The sequence below is a fragment of the Melopsittacus undulatus genome, chromosome 6 (genome assembly GCF_012275295.1).
Source record: "Melopsittacus undulatus isolate bMelUnd1 chromosome 6, bMelUnd1.mat.Z, whole genome shotgun sequence".
NCBI lineage: Eukaryota > Metazoa > Chordata > Aves > Psittaciformes > Psittaculidae > Melopsittacus > Melopsittacus undulatus.
In genome coordinates, this window is record NC_047532.1 from 70,864,739 (window position 1) to 70,885,120 (window position 20,382).

The 20,382-nt window shown below is 37.7% G+C and overlaps 1 protein-coding gene across 1 annotated transcript in view; it reads left to right on the top strand.

Moving 5' to 3' along the window:
* The window catches only part of CLSTN2 (calsyntenin 2), a 319,995-nt gene that overhangs the window by 235,181 nt on the left and 64,432 nt on the right, over window positions 1-20,382 (top strand). Inside the window, exons 3-5 of the mRNA XM_031053268.2 lie at window positions 7,778-7,973; window positions 9,673-9,881; window positions 14,236-14,385. Coding sequence (XP_030909128.2) covers window positions 7,778-7,973; window positions 9,673-9,881; window positions 14,236-14,385 — 555 coding nt within the window. The remainder of the gene's footprint in view (window positions 1-7,777; window positions 7,974-9,672; window positions 9,882-14,235; window positions 14,386-20,382) is intronic.

The following is a 20,382-nucleotide window of genomic DNA, read 5'->3' on the forward strand; positions in this document are numbered from 1 at the left end:
ATAGACTAAACAGCTGCTGATTCTCTGAGTGTAACATGGTGCTGTTCATTTTCTTACTTCTTTCTTTTTTATCTCACAAGGGAACCAAATCTATTAGGTAATGTTGCTGCAGAAAATACTTGTTAGGTTTGCCTACCAGACTGTAGGAATTCTGTAAGCAGTACATGTCTGCTAGCCAACATTTGTAATCCTAGGTATTTAATTTGAAAATCTGGTCACATTGTACATCATTAGCTTCCTTTATGTATTTTATTAGCATTTGTCCTTTAATACTTAGTGGCTAGAAATGCTTGCAACCATTGTAATAACCTTTTTAATCTTAACATGCAGAGGTCTCTAGGTGTCTTTCATGAAAATAGGTGCACTTTTTTCAAAGGATATCACAGAATCACAAAATGGATATATAACCAGTAAAATGGGTCAGAGCCTCACCAGGCAAGTTACTCCTCTTTTTTCACAGTTTAAACCTCACTAATCCAGAGATGGAATAACTTCATGATCCACCTTTCAGACACAGACATGAAGTTAAGGCACTGGTAGCATATGGGCTTCTGTGTTTACTGAGAGATGACTGTCTGGAGGAAAGTCATGTTTCATTCGCTGTGGTAGTAGGAAATCTTCAATGACTGATTGCAGCTTCAAGGGAACACTAATCAAATAATGCAGGTAGTGTGTGAAAACAACCAGTACATGTGTGTATGATAGTTATTGACACATGTGAAAAAATAGATCAGAAAATGACCCAACTGGGTACTGAGTAATTAAGCTCCACTTACCTCCTGGAGGATAAAGTTCCTTTTATTAATGTGCTTTTTTCAGTTTTAACTGCACAGTTGCAGGATTATTTTTCAAATAGTTCATTATAATGTGGTATTCTAAAAAAATGGCAAGGATAATATTTCTCAGTAATGATCATGTAATTGTTAAAGACACTGTGCTGTGCCTCACAGCATTTTAACAAATGTGGACAGCTGTTTCTGTGTGTTGAATCTGTGTTTATGTGATACTCAGATGCACTGCTAAATCCACAGGATATTTGCTAACATGAAACATGATGTTAGCAAAAGCCTTCCATTGTTGCAGGTGGGCATGGAGCTCCATATACTGATTGTGACAGTATAGTCTTTTGGTACTGTTCTTAAAATTGTACCTTCTTGCTTGCATTCTCTCTTTAATCTTGAAGATTTCAGAAAACAGAAAAGATTGAGAAGTATGTGAGGTTATTCACAATAGAAAATACGATATGAGTTTGGTTTATGTGAGGAACTAAGGCCAGTATTTAATATTTCTCTTCTCTTAGAATAGAGGTTGGTCAAGAACTGTATAATCATTACTTAACCACATCTTTCTATACACAAACCTTGTTATATTTTTCTGATCCACCTCAATGTTTATTGCAGTCTTCAAACAGATATGTATCGATTCTCTGTCGTGTAAGCTGGAGTACAAAGATGTCTTGCGCAAGAGCCTTGAACAACCTGGTATACTGGATGATTAAGGGAGTCCAATATCTCCCTTATGAGGAGAGGCTGAGGGAGCTGGGTCTCTTTAGCTTGGAGGAGACTGAGGGGTGACCTCATCAGTGTTTACAAATATGTAAAGGGTGGGTGTCAGGATGATGGAGCTAGGCTTTTTTCAGTGATATCCAGTGATAGGACAAGGGGCAATGGGTGTAAACTGGAGCATAGGAGGTTCCACATTAACATCAGGAAGAACTTTACTGTGAGAGTGACAGAGCACTGGAACAGGTTGCCCAGGGGGGTTGTGGAGTCTCCTACATTGGAGATATTCAAGGCCCGCCTGGACAAGTTCCTGTGTGATGTACTCTAGGTTACCCTGCTCTTGCAGGGGGGTTGGACTAGATGATCTTTCAAGGTCCCTTCCAACCCTTGGAATGCTGTCATTCTGTGATTTTGTGTTCCTGCCTGTGGCAGGAGTTGAAACTAGATGATCCTGGGGTCCTTTCCAACCCAAACCATTCTGTGATTCTAAATCTGAGTGCACTATGTGACATGTTAGGCATCTAAACAGTGGTGATCTAGTTTCCAGCAGAGCAGCGTGGTCATGTATCACACTATAATCAGAGCATGTCCATAAAAATCACACTTTTTAAGCAAGCTTATTTAAATAAAATTGCAAAGTAGGTTTTTCACATGCTTTGTTGCTGGCCACCTTCACAACCCAAGTCATTTTCCTTGGAGAAACTTACTTGCTGTGGAGCCAGGAAGAAACCTGCATATGACTGCTGCTTATACACCACACACAGAACTCTCTATCCTGAACCACTGAAGAATGAAGTGTGGTTCATTTGGTTTGAGCTTATGGCAACAGTGAATCACTTGAAGTGCAGTTGAAGTTCCTTCACTTTGCCATTTCAAATCCATGGAAAAGGAAGGTTAGCAGTTGATTTATACTCTTGCTTTGCAAAGCTTGTTGCCCATAAAATTGGATCTGAGGAAATAATAATTTTTGTATTTTATTAAGATATGAATACTTCCCTCTGTTTATGATTGCAGTATTGCTTCCTGGATTTTAGTATTTCGGTATGAGTTTAATGGCATTGCCTTCAGTGAGCTGGAAAAGCACATACAGTAGTTACTGCCTTATTGAATTCTTTTTCTATCTTTAAGGATATTTTACATTCCTAATTCTTACTTTACCTAATTTTCTCAAAGAACTACCCTTTCCTCCCTCGAAACTTAACCTTCTATGTTCTGAAATTATCTGAACAATAGCTATAGTTGATGATAGAAAAAACTTGTCAAAGCAGCAGACCTTCCCAATGGCATGGAGACACTCTAAAGGTCAGCAGCTCCGCACTGCAGGAGCTTATTTGTAGGATTCCAGCAGAGAAACTTGAATATGATTCTATGATTCTATACAGTTGCTGTCCTGGAAGGCTGGATTTGAAAAAAACAAAAAATCTAAAGAGAAACATCAACGTCTAAACAAACTTACTGAAAAAAACAACACTGACTGCACTGCCAACAGGGATCTTTGATGATGGATGTTCATAGGACAACGTGCTTGTGTTTGGAGGTATATCTGTATGTAGAGAGAGCACATTTAAAGGGTTAAGGATTCAAATTTGACTCAGACTAAGAGTACTTTGATTTCATTGACAAGATTGGTTTAAAACCTTTAGTTGTAGCAAGAGGAAGTTCATATCCACAAGCATATCCACAAGTCCATATCCATTGTAAAACTGTATGTTTACCAAAATTCTCGGAAGCCTAGGTGTGCCATGTAGTATATGAAGAAGATTAATTCTAATGGTTGTCAAATATGTTTTACTTACGATATTATGGATCCATGTAGCTGAATCAGGTTCTTGAAGGACACACATAAGGAAAAAACAGTGTTACGGTCATTCATTCATATGCAAGTCTTCAGAGGTCATAGTGACACCTTGGTCATGGCATTCCTGTCTGTGTTCTTCAAATTCAAATTCAATATGGATCTCACCTGAACAGAGCATGTGTCTCTCATAAGGTGTGAGTGGGTTTATGTGTGATCATGCAGCTTTGACTCTTGGGCACTTGAGGATCTTTCAGAGACACTGTGCTTACCTCAAGGAAGTATAAAACTGCAACCTTTGTTCTAAATAAATGATCAAGTATCTTGATTTGCACATATGAGAAAAATACACATGGAAATATAGTAAAAGGCTAGAGAGTAATAAAATCAGAACAAGCTATGAATATAAATGAGTATATTAGCAGTGAACTAATGAAGCCTGGGTTCCTTCATGTTTGAGCTCCATGTTTGATTAAAAAGGTGCAAGAGGCAATCGAAGCTTTTCTTGTTGAGCTTTCATGAGGTCTTTGTGTGGCCTGGTTGCTATCCAGTGAGATGGATTTCTGTAGCATCTCTGTTTTGTGCAGCTGCATAATTTCATAGCACTTGTGGGAACAACTCATCTTTATAAAATATAATTGAAATTAGCAAATGGTTTGGAAGTAAATGGCAGGAACAAATATATGTGTGTACACTCACACATAGACATGTTCTGAACACAGCTGGATAAACTCTATACTCCATATTGAATCATAAGGCCAATGGAGAGTATAGGACATGCAGGGAAATTGGGTTTGAATTAATCATAGAATCATTTAGGTTGGGAAAGACTTCTAAGAACATTGGGTCCAAATGTAAACCCAGCACTGCCAAGGCCACCACTGAACTGTGTCACTAAACAGTGGAAAGATTTGTTGGTTATATTTCAGGAATTATAAACTGTCAATATTTTTTCCAAGCTATTACAATTTTTACAGAGAAAATTATATTATTATTATCCCAGTAGTAACATATGGATCTCTAGCAGAGCTCTTACAATAATGTAGGCTTCAAAATTAATAGGTGCTCATGGCTATAGGTAGTCTGAATGATTTGAAGAGAAAACTTAATGCCCAGAATTTAAGACATAATAAAATGGAGCAGCTCTTAGTGAAGTTCAGCCCTGTAACTAGAAGATTTTATAGGAAGCAAACTGAAACCCGCAGGATGTATGAATTTGCAGAAGAGGTATTTTCACCTCTAGTCTGGGTGCAGCAGCTATAGGATTTCATGGATATGCTTCTACTTTTGTGTGGTATCACCAACTTGTTATCAGCTTACTGACACAACCATTTTTATGATCTCTAAATCCAATATGCGCCTGCTCCCAAACCCATTGCAATGAAGAACAGAGCTCAGTATTCTGCTGTGTTGTCTCTTGTGAGGAAAACAATGTCCCAGTTTGCACTCTAATTAAATAATTAGAGTCAATCTTACAAGGGAGAAAGAAGGCATGTTGTGCCAAGGGCCTGAAAGTGTTGGTTCTGCAATTTAAATGGTGAGCCTGAGTAAGAGGACACCCTGTCACCTTTTCCTCCAATGAGTTATGGGTTCTTATACTTAGAAATAATATAAGCTTGGCACAGTTTCTGTTGGTATCATGTAGGTCAGGGTTTAAATAAAGACCTATAGCTCAATTTAATAATGAAAAATACTGTGTTATATGTTAATGTGTTACAGTTTAAAGACACAATTTGTAATGCCTAGTAGTAGTAGTTTTATATATCTGTAAATAAGTCTTGCAGTGTAAAGGTGGACCTTGTTTAATTTCCTGCTATGTTACAACTGCTACAACTCTCTTATAATTTCCGTTTCTAATATAGTCATTAAGGTGCTTTTTCGGAATCATTATCACCTACATTTTAATTTTCAATAGTATTAAATCATGTCTTTGGAAACAGTAGTAGAAACCTTATGAAAAACAAAAATCATACTTAACTATTTAAAAGTTGTTTTCATAGAATTAGTTTGCTGTCACCAGAATCTCGAACAGTATGTGGGGGTTTTGCAGTGTGCTTAAAAATATCTTCTCATATCCATGCAGCTGTCATTACTTTATGTTTGGCAATTGGGGGATATAAGAGTCATATTTAGAGTAATATGAACTATATAGAGTTATATAGAGTCTGTCATAGGAGCAGGATATAGAGACTTCTAAAATACTTGCTGAGAACTAATTAGAACATGTGCTGCTTCTGTGATTGCTTTGCATAATAAGGCCTCTGCATTTGGAGAGGGAAAGGTAAGAATACATGTTTAGATTAAGGCTGAGAGAAATTCCTGTCTGCTCTGAGCTGGTTTTGTTTGTTAAGAACAGTGGGCGTGGATGTCTGCAAAAGCTGTATTGTTTACAACCAAACAGTGGATCAGTATAATTATAAACACAAAACACTGAAGTTATGGTGCTAGTGGATTGTGCAGCTGAGGAAAAGTTTATTATTAGGAAACTATGAAGTCCATTATTCCAGAAGACAGCAAATAATATTTTTCCATTAGACTTACACATTTACATTCTGATTGTCATATTCAGTTAAAACAAAACTGAAATCCACAATACCATTTTAGATTAATGTTTTATTTTGAAGTTGCAAGGAAATTAGAATGATACTTTTTTCATAGGTATGGGTGACGACACTGAGATACAAATTCAGTAATCAGTGCCCACGATCAAAGCTGAACAAACTGCTTCACTTCAGCCTTCTCTTAATCTTTTGTTTCCTATGCAGTGGTTAATAAACATTATGGAGTCTGCTTTTATGGCTGTGCGTAGTATTGGTCTTTTTGTGATTCTCAGGATAAAATCCATTCTTTCTTCTGGGGCCCACATACTTGGTACTACAGAGGGTGGAAAAGAGCGCATCTTTTGTCTGTTTGGGAAACCACGCCTGAGTGAGGGGCTGGAGCAAGCAAATACCAAAGCAAATAGTTGATGTGTTTTCATAATTACTAAAACAACTCTTTGCTGATCTTGCAAAGATATCCTTAGGACTTATTATTATTGTTAAGTGTGGGATTTATCTACCTAAATGTCACTGTATATAGCTGAGATAAGCTTCAGCTCCCATTAAACTAGAGGGAAACCTATGTGGTGGTAGTTGAGGGAATATCCTAAAAAGCCTGTATTTATACTTTAAGTACACCTAATTTCCGCATGCCCCACACAGACCCCGTCCCATTATTTTTTTTCTCACACATAATTGGAATTACAGACTCTAGCACTTTTATAAATTCAATGTCCAGCCTCTTCTCTAAAAATATATTCTATTAGAAAAAGAGAGAAAGGAGCTAGGCTTGAATTAGAGGTAATAGATTTAGAGTTCATTTGATATTTGGCAGTTGACTCCGATATGATTGGCAAGGAGATTTCCAAAAGGCTGCAACTCTACACTGGAAATAAATGTAAAAGACTTATGTCAGTGGGAAGCATCTTTGAATCTATAATGCATGTCCCAAGACAGACTTACTCATAAAAGAGCATGTGTTTAATGTGTCATAAAAATATTTAAGCCCCATTGGTCTTTGTATAAATATTTCATTTTTAAATTTGGATTCTGGAGTGGCTAAAAGTGAATTCAGCATGCCATCACTATGAAGGATTAAAAAGAAAAGATCACCAGAAACAGGGGGATTTTTGCCCCTTCCACACAAATATTCTCACAAGACTATGTTGCTTTTGTGTCCAAACCAATTTTTTTAGTCCTTGCTATATCATCTATTTTGTTATATAGTATTCCTCTGAGAGAAGCTGTGGAGGGAGGCAGGTTGGAGGCAGAGTGACTTGCTGCCAAGAAGGCATTCATGTATGAGTGTGTGAATGTGGGTGGGTGACTGAGATGTCCAAAAAAAGACACTTGCCTGTGTTCCTCCAACTGCTTCTGTTCCAAAGATGATGTATGTCTGTAAATAAAGCAAGATGTATTTTGAATGTGCCCATGTTTTGCATCATTATTTGTTTCACTGTTGAGAAACTAAACTGCAAGAATCTGAACATCTGCTACCACCTGGCAGCTCAAGTGGTTCTAGGAAGGAGGGACAACAGTTAGAAAAGACAATCTATAAAACACTATCTGTTTTTCTTTTTGCTATTTTTTGAACTAAATAAGATCTTCTTAATTTAGCTTGGAACTAATTTAGCTCAACATTGGTGTTAGTACCAAATCTAGGGAATAGCCTCTGGGGCTTTAAAAAAGCATTTAGTAATGACAGAGGGAGAGGGAAGTATGTGACCAGAGCTGCATTTGCTGTATCACACTGTACAAGCTGATGCCTAGTGGCCCTTTTGGATGTATGGTGACTGTATATGTAACTGATGCCCAAGTCTGTATTTCCCCAGTCTATAACAGCATGTGAAATTCAAATTTACTGCTAACTTCTCCAGTGTGGCACCAGTGTGTAAGACTTAGATCTCCTTGGTTATGATGTTTTGTACTGTTCCTCACAGGTGAAATCTGTGCTTTTAAAATCCACGGACAAGAAATGCCCTTTGAAGCTGTTGTACTAAACAAGACATCTGGAGAAGGTCGTCTTCGAGCAAAAAGTCCTGTTGACTGTGAACTGCAGAAGGAATACACATTCATCATCCAGGCCTATGACTGTGGATCAGGACCAGGTGGAAGAAACTGGAAGAAATCTCACAAGTGGGTGAAAGTTAGGAGGAGTATTTTTTTGCTTTGGCAGGCATTTGCTCTCCAGTACAGATCATATTGAAGGGCTCCCTTTTATACTGTAGCCAGGTAGAAAACAAATAAAACCAAATTACTGTTGTTGCAATAGCCAATCCACTTTTCATTTCTTTTTCCTTTTAGAATATACTTTTTCTTTTTGCCTCCTGCAGTTTGACCCATTTTGCAGTGGTTCCAGTTGAAGCTCTTAATAAGATTCCTGTTCAAGTAAAGAAATGGATCTCAGTTTTGGTTTAGTTTTCTATTCTTGCTTTTTATGTTAAATACATTGACTTAACAGATCATCCAAGGCATGGAAGCTAGCTTTTATTGATACTTTACAAATTCTAAATAGGTTTTCTCTCTCTTCATTCCATTTCAAATGATAAGAGAAGAGAAATGACCCTTCTTATCATGTGTGTGTATATACGCTGAGGCAGTGTTGCCTTTGCACAGTGTGTTTCTGATCTCAGCTTTTGGACAGCAAGTCTGAGAGGAATTAAAATCCTTTCTAAGAAAGAGGTATTGGTTAGTAGATAGTACTTTTTGCTGTGGAGGCGATTCCCTGAATAAGCTTAAATGGCACAGTCCCTTTTTTCCCCTTAAATTAATGAAACTAACTCCAGCCCATTTTCATTAAAGATAAGTGTAACTCACATGTAGATGTGTAACTGCTGTACAAATTGTTCGTTTTGCTGAGAGCCATTTAAATCAATGATTAATAGTAATCATTCTTCTTTTTGCTCATCCAGGACACAAGACAAGTAAAAATTTAATTAGCTCTATAATGCATGCTGAACATTTTCAGGATATTTTAAAAGAATGAGCATTTAGAAGGAAGCCTGCAATCAAGTCACAGAAGCAGGTTTTGCATCGTATTATTAAATTGCGTGACGTTTTTCTCTACCATATCCGTAACAAGCTTGCATGTTTCAGTTCTGGAAAAATTTGATCTAATCCTGAGAAAATGATATCTGACCTGTCAGGACCAGACTTTGTTATCCTTTTGATAGTGGTTTCTATGGCAAACCATATGCTAAGCCAGGCTGTCTGGGGTCCTAGCCTTTAGTACTGGCTCTGCCACTGATCTAGAAAGTCCTTTTCACTTCTCTGTCCCTCTGTTGCCTTGTCTACCAAATCATATAGCAAAGTCTTTCAAATCAAGGCCTTCAGAGTTTGCTTATTAAACACTCATGGCCTCTTATTTTTGACCTTGGAGGTTAACATGTACAATGTTTTAACTAAGGGATTATATAATTGTAATCAACAGGTGAGAGCCTTACTTAATGTGGAAGAATGTTCATAAACTGACGATTTTTAGGTAGTGAATATGTAAGACTGCTGAAATTCTCTTCCTCTTTTTTTTGCTTATTAACACATTTTCACTGGAATTGTATTACTGAATTTCTGCTGTTGTCCGTTTTAAGAGACAGACAGATTTTAACAGAGAGCAACCTGAATCCCTCTCCTGTGTCAATAGGTTTTTAGCGATTGTCCCATTCAGATATTAAATTGGTCAAATTAAACATGGATATTCAATAACTCATTTTAGCAGATGTTTACATAGTTTTCTAGATATATTCCATTAGTCTTTTCAAGTATTTTGAAAACAAACTCTCAGTGATGTGTCATGTTAGAGTAATTTCTCTTTGATGTCTTTATTTACCTATTTTAGGGCAGTGGTCCATATCCAGGTAAAGGATGTCAATGAGTTTTCACCAGCTTTCAAGGAGAGTGTGTATAAGGCCACTGTGACAGAGGGGAAGATCTATGACAGCATACTGCAGGTAGAAGCCATAGATGAGGACTGTTCTCCACAATATAGCCAGATCTGCAATTATGAAATTGTCACAACTGATGTACCATTTGCCATTGACAGAAATGGTGAGTATGGAGAAGGAGCAGTTGTGTGGGACAGATAGCAGTCATTTCTGCAAGTAGTGTGATTACCTGTTTTTACTACCTAATAACCTGGCTTGAGTTTTAACTCAAGAGAGTAATCCTGCTCTCAGCTCTGAGCATGAAGGAATCTTTACACAGAGAAATCCCATTCCTTTCATATAAGATTTGGTCAGAAAATGACACAGTAATTTACTGTGGAAATTAACCCCCCAGTTTTAGATGAGCAATATGTTTCTCTGTCACTCAGTCCTTTCTCTTAATTGTCTCAGACCCAATTTTCCATCCAAGTGATAGCATTTCCTAATGCACCATGTGGCCCTACTTCACAGGGGTTGTTCACTGGTTTAGAGCTAGTCCCTTTCTTTCGAACTTTGTGAAGCAGAGTCTGAATGTAGAATTGACAATATTCTGGATGTGTTTATTGATTGTTGAAACTCTCAGGATGTGGGTCCACAGATCTATCATGGTGCTTCTTGAAGCAGATCCATTATTCTGCAGTATAGGAAAAAATATGCTTTGGAGAAGTAGTATAATTTTTAATGGTTATTGATTTTAGTTAGTTTTCTACTGTATATAATATTAAAGGAAAAAATAATAAACCATAATAAGTTTTCCACATGCAGCAATTTTTGACCTTGGTCAACCTGTCTGTCAGCTTCCTGCTTTTCCCAGTCAAGTTTTCACCAGAGAAAAGCACAGAATTTGACACTCTGTTTGGGAGAGGTGTCTGGGCTGCATTAAAAATGTGTTGAAGATCCTCCCTCCCATTCTCTGCTTGCTTCAGATAACACAAAATAGGAGCTCTGTCTTTCAGGTACTTCAGCAGTCCCATATTGGCAACACTTTGTAGATGAGAGTCCTCATTCTTAATATTCACATGTGCCCAATTGTTCAAGAGTTCAGAATGGAAATGGCTGTGCTCACAGAACTTGTTTCCCCAGAAAAAGCACCTTGTGTGCACGCCCAGCAATGCTGTGATTTATCTTTCCTAGCAAAAGCATTTAATCCACTTTGAAGGAGAATACTCTTTCGCAGTTAAATCTGATTTTTGGCCAAATTAGAAATTGAGGACATGCATGGAGCTACTGTTTTCTCTAAGCAGTCATTTTTGTGTTGGGATGTGTTAGAAAAACCCTTTCCCTATTCTAAAGTTATTCATCTTTATTTCTGCACCTCTTGCACAATGCACTGCTGAGCATCAAAAGATAACCTGTTATCATCAGTAAATTGTAAATCACTTTGGGGGAAAAAAGCCTCCTTGTTTATCATACGCTAGAAGGCAGGTACACTATATACGATGTATGAGATTCCCCATGTTGTCATAAAAGGAAGTTCTCCATGTTTCTGTTTGAAACCACAATTTTTCCAGAGCTCCACGTGTCTTGCTAGTATGGGGCTGGTTACTTACACAAGTTGCAGATTGTTTCATAATTTCATACCAAATTTGTGACAGATTTAATGAATAGATAATACACTGAGATTAGCACGATACAGAGTAGGCATTTCTATTGCTCATGCCTTTTCAGCTCCTTTCACACAGAGACACTGGCTTGTGAGTGATCATGGGTTTCCTACAGTCAGAGACATGATCAAAAGCATGGGAAATGTCAGGAATCCTTGGTTATATCTTTGTTCTCGTGTGCCTGGGAGCTGCTTTTCAGCAAAGGCAATGAGAAAATCATTGATTTAAACATGACTTTAAAGCCTGCAGTGAATAATTGGTATATGGTTGTAATACTTGCAAGGTCTTGGTCATGAATTCAATTAATATTTTTTGATCTATTTATTCACTAAAAGACCAGTGCTGCCACAATCAACAGTAATTGCAGCCTAATTTGCAATTTTTTTAGATGATGGTAATTGCTTAAACCCAGTGGGATTAGAGACAGAGGTAAAATAGATGGTTGCACTTTCATTTTGTGACAGAAATATGTTGCTTAGACATTCTCAGCTGTGAAAAGTGTAGGATCACTGACATGAACTTTCTCCAGTGCAAATCCTTTGGCATTGTGCCCATTTTTGTTACCTGTAAGATGATTAAAGTAGATGTGTGAGATGCCTGGGACTGTCAATACTGTGGTAATTAGGATTTTTTTGACAGAATTTTTTTACCCATTGTGAGAAAAAAACAAACATCATGCTATGTTCCTGTGTCTTCTGCAAGTTATGATTTTTTTCTGCTTTTCAGTAAGCTAAGTGTGAAATTTCATTGCCCAGAAAAAGTATTTACCCAGATGTTTAGAATCAAATCTATATATTGCAGAGAGCCCAAAAGTAGGGTGGGTGTGAGGAAAATATGCAATTACCACTCTCAGATGCTAGATTTTTTCACCACCAACTTACGAAACTAACCACAAACACGAGCTTTTAGAAAGATGAGTATGGTATTCCATCAGCTGAATTTCTTTGGGCACATCTTTGTCTTTTCAGAAAAAAAAAAAAAAAAAAACAAAAAAGCCCAATTTCCTTATTGTATGTACATCAACCCAGGGAGCATGGTTTTATGTCTTGAAAATTCATGTTACACATTAGGAACTCTCCAGACTAGCAGGCCATAGTCTACATCACCCAATTGTGTGATGCATAAGAGAAGAGGCAGCCAGCACTGGTGCAGGAAGCAGCATTCAGTTCTGGTGCATTTCTTGTAGATCTTAAAGCCGGGTTGGATGGGGCTTTAATCAACCTGGTCTAGTGCAAGGTATCCCTGCACACTCTCAATTTCTAATTTGGTCATAAAATACAATCGTGTAAAGGCAAAGGGCATATTTATGCTTTGCTATGTAAAGAACTTAGACTACAGGTAGAAGATAGAATGTGTTATAAGAGACTATTGCATGCAGTTTAATCTAGTTATCTTTATAGCAGAGAATCCCAACCATCAAGTCACTTACTGCATCAATACTGTGTAGGCTTTTCTGTTCAGGTAATGGAAAAATGAAGGCACAATGCATGATTCTGCTGTAATAATAGCAAAACAGCATTTTTATGCATTTGTCACGGATCATGGTCATACGGTCAGAGAATTCAGATACAGATATAAAATCTGTCATGGCTCTAACCCACTCTTATCTCTAGGGTAACTATGTCTGTCAGCCACCACTGGGAAGCACTTCACAAATAGATCTTCAGATTGTTCATTATGAAGATGAGTTATTGACTTCGCTGTCCAGTCAATACAGCTTATATGAAGTTATATATCTTAGAAAATAGATGTGGACAGGATCTCACAAGGTCATCCTTTATGGCACTGAGATCTGTATTAGGAGCTATGCAAACTTCATATTATCAGAAAAGTAATAAAACTTTGTAGTTCAGTATTTGCATGTGATATTTATTTATTTACTAAACCACAATTTCTTTCCATTGTGATTTAAAAGTGCAGCTTTTTGACAAGAAGCAATTCTGATCCTTCAATTGACTTACGGTCAGATACAGCTCCTGGTGAGTCTTGGCAGCTGGGAATGTTGAGCTCCTATGAATGGACTGAAGTCAAAGACCTCATCTCTTGTAAGGGTTAGGAGATACTGTTTTATACTGCTCATACACACAGGAAGTATGGAATTTAAGAGGGAATTGCCATAGTAAATTAGTCAGTTCTTTCCCCATTCTTGTGATGGGTCCAAAATTAGATGAAAGGCAGCCATAAAAGAGGGAATTCTGCATCGAACTATCCCCACAACTGACTCTGAAGAAACAGAGGTGGAAATGTGTGTGTTTTCAGACAAGAATTTTTATATCCCTGCTGATATTTATCTGTTTGTGTTGTTTTCTGTAGGCTTTGCTGGCTTGTTGTGGTTTTTAACCTGTTATAGCTCTGGATATTTCCAGGAAATTAAATGGAATTAGCAATTTTTGCCAATTATTAACTCAAAAATAATGTAGTTGATATCATTATTACAGTTGCTTTTGTGATGGAAAGAGCTATTTTCATGGCAGACCTGAACATACCTAAGGTGAGGTGCTTGAGAGAGAACCAAAGAAACCAGTGTATTCTGGGAAAATGTGGAAAATTAAGTTGTCCCTACTCGTGGTTTACCTTTCAAGATGTAGCTGCTGATTAGTCTTACTTCAGAATAAGAAGTTGAGCAGATGATTTGTAATAAAGACATGCCCACATTATATCTATAACGTCTTGTATTTGCCTGAGAACTTCTTCATTTCTGTGCTGGATTGAAAGAAAGTATTTCCCATTTCCTATAACTGTCCTACTGTCAGATGTCCCATGTGCTTCAGAGAGCTTTCTGGTCACAAAGGACTTGATCAACCAGGACCCCAGTGTTCTAGTCGCATATGCTTTCCCAAAAATTAATATTTGAACATTATATTAAATCTGCAGGTAACATCAGAAACACTGAGAAACTGAACTATGACAGCCAGCATCAGTATGAGATAAAGGTAACAGCTTTTGACTGTGGGCAAAAACATGCAACGGAAGATGTCTTAGTGCGAGTTAACGTCAAACCAGTGTGCAAACCTGGCTGGCAAGGTAAGGTGTAAGAGTTCATATGTTTTGACTTTTTTTTTTTTTCATCTTTTCTTTGGTGTTTTCCCTCCACCTCACAGTAAAGAAACAAGGGAATTTACTGCAGTGGTGTCTAAAACTGCTGCCATTTCTTATTCATTGCAAGCATGTTAAAAAAGTGGATAACAATCCCATACCTTACATTTGCCATGTTTCTTCTCTAGTCAGAACAAAAAGCAGATTAGAAAAAAAAGAGAGGAAAAAAATTTTTCATTAAGCTATCTTACACTTCAGTCTGGATACACTAAAAGGTTAAAAAAATGCTTCTGGTTTGCCTTTCTCCTACTACTCCTTTGAGTAAAACTTTTGAAGCCACCATGACAAGGTCTATTTCCCATGTGTGCCAGAGTTGTTCAGATTATCTTGTTCCAGGTACACAAGTGGCATTCATGTGTATGCATGCATGAGTCAAAGGATGCTCCACTGGCAGTGGGAGTGAAAGAAATTTTTTATCCTGATTACTGTCTTCATACTGAGGCATGTCTGTGGGAATTGATTTTCTAAAAAGGTTGCAAGGATCTACAGTCTACTGTGTCTAAACTTGAGAAAAACCCAGCTGGCAGTGTACTAGGAAGTTAGACATGATGCAAATTATAAGGAATTAAGATGAAAATGAGGGCTGGATTAGTGTCAGACCAACTGGATGTAAGCCACATTATGTGGATGTCATACAGGACTAACCTGACTTTCATAATTGTAAGTTTTAAAGAGAATGATTGAGAGAAAAAAAAATAGTTTGGCTGTTGTAATTGAAGTCAAATTTGCAGACTGACATTTAGAAGGAAAAAATGTTTTTTGTAAAATGAGAAGACCTGGTTTAGCAGATCTTATAGTGAAATGGGTGCAATATTATGATTCCCTTTTCACAGTCTTCACCTAGAGCAGAACCATGTTTTAAATGTTTAGGGATGTACAAGTTCCCCCCAGACCCACATAGAACAGAACACATAGAATAGTTAGGGTTGGAATGGACATTAAGATCATCCTGTTCCAACCCTCCTGCCATAGACAGGGACACCTCACACTAAACCATATCACCCAAGGCTTCTTACAACCTGGCCTTGAGCACTGCCAGGGATGGAACATTCACAACCTCTCTGGGCAACCCATTCCAGTACCTCACCACCCTAACAGTAAAGAATTTCTTCCTTAGATCCCATCTAAACCTCCCCTATTTAAGTTTCAACCCATTACCCCTTGTCCTATCACTATAGTCCCTAATGAAGAGTCCTTCCCCAGCATCCTTGTAGGCCCCCTTCAGATACTGGAAGGCTGCTATGAGGTCTCTACGCAGCCTTCTCTTCTCCAGGCTGAACAGCCCCAACTTTCTCAGCCTGTTATCATATGTATAAAAAAAACCCAGTAGAACACCTGTGAACCATTTTCACATTTTCTAACTAGTCTTATTGTTCAGAACCCCATGATTTATTTTATAAAACCAGTATGGTCTCTTTACACATTTTCAAAATGTTATGTTTCAATTTTATGGAGTAATTTAAAATAAATACTGCTGAATTAGCTTTGAATTTGAATAAAAATAGGCACAGTTTTGCTTTTTTTAAATTTCCATATAATTTCCATTTTGTATTTCATTTATTATTTTTTCCAAAGAGACCTTACTAATGGAGTGTTTATATTGCCCAGTATTGTCATACTAATTTTATATTTCAAGCATCAGTTATAGAACAGGTAGTCATTGCTGGTCCCATCAGGCAGGTACAGACACCAGGTAGCCAATAAAAGTAATAGAAACAACCTCAAATAAGGTTTATTTTAATTTTTGATGCTTTGTTCATCTCAGGTTTTGTGAAGTGTTTCTAAGGTATTTAAGTTTTTAATGGAAAGCTGGAATACAGCTGTTGTTATTTGATGCATGCAAAATTTATTCTCTTCTAGAAGTCAGAGCTGTATGTGGTTTATGGGTCGGTTAACACTAGGTGTTTAATATGGGAGGCTGCCAGCTTATTTTTGAGTGATGGGAAGAAAATAGACAGGGAAAAGAGCACATATATAAAGCAGTGACTTTAAAAAATCCACAATGCATGAGAAAGTTTCAAGCAGCTTATCTAAAGCATCTCAGATAAAAAAGGACACACTTTGGTAGCTTTCATTATGCTTGAATTTGGCTACAGTCATATTCCTGTACCATGATCTCTAGAGAATGATCTACTGCGTGGGGAACATGTATAATAAATAAAGAACCAGATCACTTGACCTTTTCTGAAACAGGGAAGTTGAATGAGTTTCTTGGGGAGATACACATGTAGAAAAGACAGCAGTCCAAAAATTAAAACTTAAGTTGTCTTCTGTGGCCAAAAAGGACTGCCAAATTTCATATGGCCCTTACATAAGCAGTGCTTCAGTGATATCCAGTGATAGGACAAGGGGCAGTGGGTGTAAACTGGAGCATAGGAAGTTCCACGTTAACATCAGGAAGAACTTCTTTACTGTGAGAGTGACAGAGCACTGGAACAGGTTGCCCAGGGGGGTTGTGGAGTCTCCTACGTTGGAGATATTCAAGGCCCGCCTGGACAAGTTCCTGTGTGATGTACTCTAGGTTACCCTGCTCTTGCAGGGGGGTTGGACTAGATGATCTTTTGAGGTCCCTTCCAACCCTTGGGATTCTGTGATTCTGTGATTTAAGAGAAAATTAGGACTCTCATTAGAAAACAGAATTCCACAGCATCCAGCTTGAAGTATTATACCAACCTGAAAAGATTTCCTACAGTCCTATAAGCCCATATACATACTTTACCCAATTACCTGAGTTAACAAAGTAGAAGTTACTTAAGAATTAATCTATAAAAAATGTTCCTTAAAAATTCAATTTCCTTCCACTTAGTGTTTGCTTGGAAATAGTTTTGAAATAAACGTCTGTTATTTACCTAATAGATTATAAAAATATTTAATAGGATTAGTTAATGTATCAAAGATACTGCAAGTTATTTCAAGGCATGTAGTGCTCACTAACATGACCTAATATGTGCCTACCACCAAAAGGCACATTCTTAACACCTCTTTAATGTTGAATAGTCATTCAGAGGCCACATAGAGGTCAGATCAGCTCACTTTTCCTTCTGAAATTCAATCTTCCTTTTGTTCAGAGAAGGGCAGAACCTTCTCTTTTTAGAAGCTGAGTGTTCTTAGATCACTTCTGAGTCAACATACTTTATAGATACTATTTGCAGTAGGTACTGAGTAATTTTAGAATTGCATTCATGTGGTTTTCTAGTAAAATCCAATTATGGAGAAAAACCATACCTATTGGGTTTTGAGCTGTCAGTGCTTTTATCAAGGAGCAATGTGATTACTAAAGCAATTGGTTATTTGGAGGAGGGTGGTCAAGTGCAGAATTCCTAGTCATCTGGAGTCATTGTAAAGGCACAGATACCTTCTGCAATAAACAAAAATCAATTTCTATTCATACCTAACAGTTTAAAATGCAGTGCTTCTCTGAGCTATAAGATGTTTACCCATATTTTTAAAAATTAAATATATTGCAAAGCAGGGAGCCCTTACGCCAGTTTGGAGCTGCTGTGTATGCATTAGCCATACATCCTTAAAGCAAGGTAATGATAACGAAATGCTTACATTCAGCTATTAACTTGAATGAGACCATTTTAGTAGAATACTCACCCTTTAAATACCCATTTCAGACATTTGAAAGTCAGTTGAACTTCTGAGTACTTGTAATTGTTGAGTTTAAAGTTTACCTAAGTTTGTACTTGTTTCTGTGCTTGTTTCAGCAGTATTTTAAATATTGACTACCAGACATACTTAGAGAAAACAGTTATACCTGTTTCAATCTGATTTGTAAGATATGCTCTCCTTTTCTCAGCAAATCCTGAGTATGCATTAGAGCTATATAAATCTTTCCGGAATACTTTGGGTGTTTCTACATGTTACTTTTACCATAGCCTCTTACTGGAAACACAGTGCTTTATATATTCCAAACCTACCTTTCTTTTGCCTGGCTATATCATGGACATGCTGTTACTGGTCTTACTGGAATTAGCTCTTTTTCCATGTGTCATTTTCCAGTGATGATTCAGCAGTTTGCCAAAGTTCAGTATGAACTGGTACTTTGTGTCATTACTGCGAAGGAGTATTTCTGTAACACCCATTCTCAAGGTCATTTTATTATGTGCTTGGAGTACTCCCACCCTCTTTCTCTGTTGACTTCCAGTGTAGAATTGCCTTACAATTTTGTCACCTGCAGAAGTAATTAACACAATCCTGGTTTTGTGGCAAGACCATTAATGGAACTATCAAGTAACAGTCCCAGATAAGATTCACAGGGATCTTTACTAGTTATTTCCACATGTACCATGAACTTTTCAGAGTAACCCACTATTGCCCTTTCTTTAGGCATATCTGTATATATGTTATAATTTAAATACTACATTAATTTTAGACCTATTTAACTGGATTATTTCCATATACCTCTGTAGATATTTAGTCCTTTGTTCACCTTTCTGCATTTACAACTACAAAAAGGTCTTTCCATTTTTCCATTTTCAGTACAAGATCTTCATGAGCTTCACTGGGGCAATTATAATTTCCTTGATGTACTTCTCTCTGATTTGTAGCTGTTAGTTAGTGTTTCTGGTTATATTTCCTCTGCTCAAAAGTTAAAGCACTGTGGTATATGCAGTTAGGTTTGAAGTTTTCCCTATGAATTTTTTGTTCTCTGCATGTAAATCTTCTGCATATTCTCACAGCATGTGCTTAAAAGTTGCAGACTTTCCACACAAGATTTTATATCCTCAGTTCAGTTGATTTCAGGAACTACTCCATGTAGTGTTTCACAGCCTCTCTTTTGGAATTTGAGAAGCTCTTTGCATACTCTTCAATAGAGAAATCCCTTGGAGTACCAGGATCCAAATGCTAGTCACAGCCCTTGTTCTTCAGGATAACTAGGCAGCTGCCTCTTCCTATAACATCTTTCTGAGGTAGCTTGTCCTTCTGTAGGCATTAGAAGTCTCTAACCACATCTAAACCTCGTGTCAGGGAGCAGCAAAAGCAGGGCTACTCTGTAAAGGAAGGGAAGCCAGTAGTCAGTTGTAATAACAGAGCTGGCAGAGCCTTCATCAGCAAGATTAAACCCCTCACTCAACTGAGGTCAGCAGGGCAGACCTCAGATGGGGGCCAGGTTAAACCAAGAGCCCCTGTCCTCTGGCATGTTCCTGGGGAGGAGGCAGGTCTCAGGAAGTCAATCAGGGATAAGAGTTAGAATCAAGTCACTGGGCTAGTCCATAGTGGTGAGGCTGGGCTGTCAAGCCAGAGAGCTTCTCCATGGGTTCACTTTTGGATAAAAGGACCCTATGGCCAGCACTGTGACTGAGCAAGACCAACACCCCTAAAGTGTTATAGGTCAGGCCATGACTGAAGTCCTGGGCCTGAGCTTAAATAGAGCTCCAGGATGCCCCAGATGAGCCTTATGGAGGCTCACTATGACTTCTACTGGTCCACCTGGGGCTCTGATACCCAGTTTGCTGCAGGAAATACCTATTATTCTTCATAAATATTATTCAAATGCAATCTCATAACAAATAATAGCTTAACTGATGCTGCTGTTGCCTATTTTTTAGATGTTTATATGTTTATCTTGCATAATCAAGCACCATTAGGCCTTGGGGTTTTGTCATTTGATGGAATATTCATTGTCACCAATTCACGCACAACTCCTCTTGCATTCTGGTTCACTAACTCCTGCAACAGCAGACTTTCACATTACTCTCATGCAGTAGCCCAAATTTCTGTCTCTTTTTGTTGTTTATTAAACTCAGCATGCTGCAGAAAGGAATGGTGTTTATGGATGTTTCTTTATACTTGTGAGATCTGCATTCAAATCTCTCTACAAGCCATGGTGCCTTAGCAGGGCTTGGGAAGTTTGTTTGAGTCTTCTCTTTGCTATGGAGAAGCTTTAACTGGGTTGAACTTTCTGATTATCATTTGCTT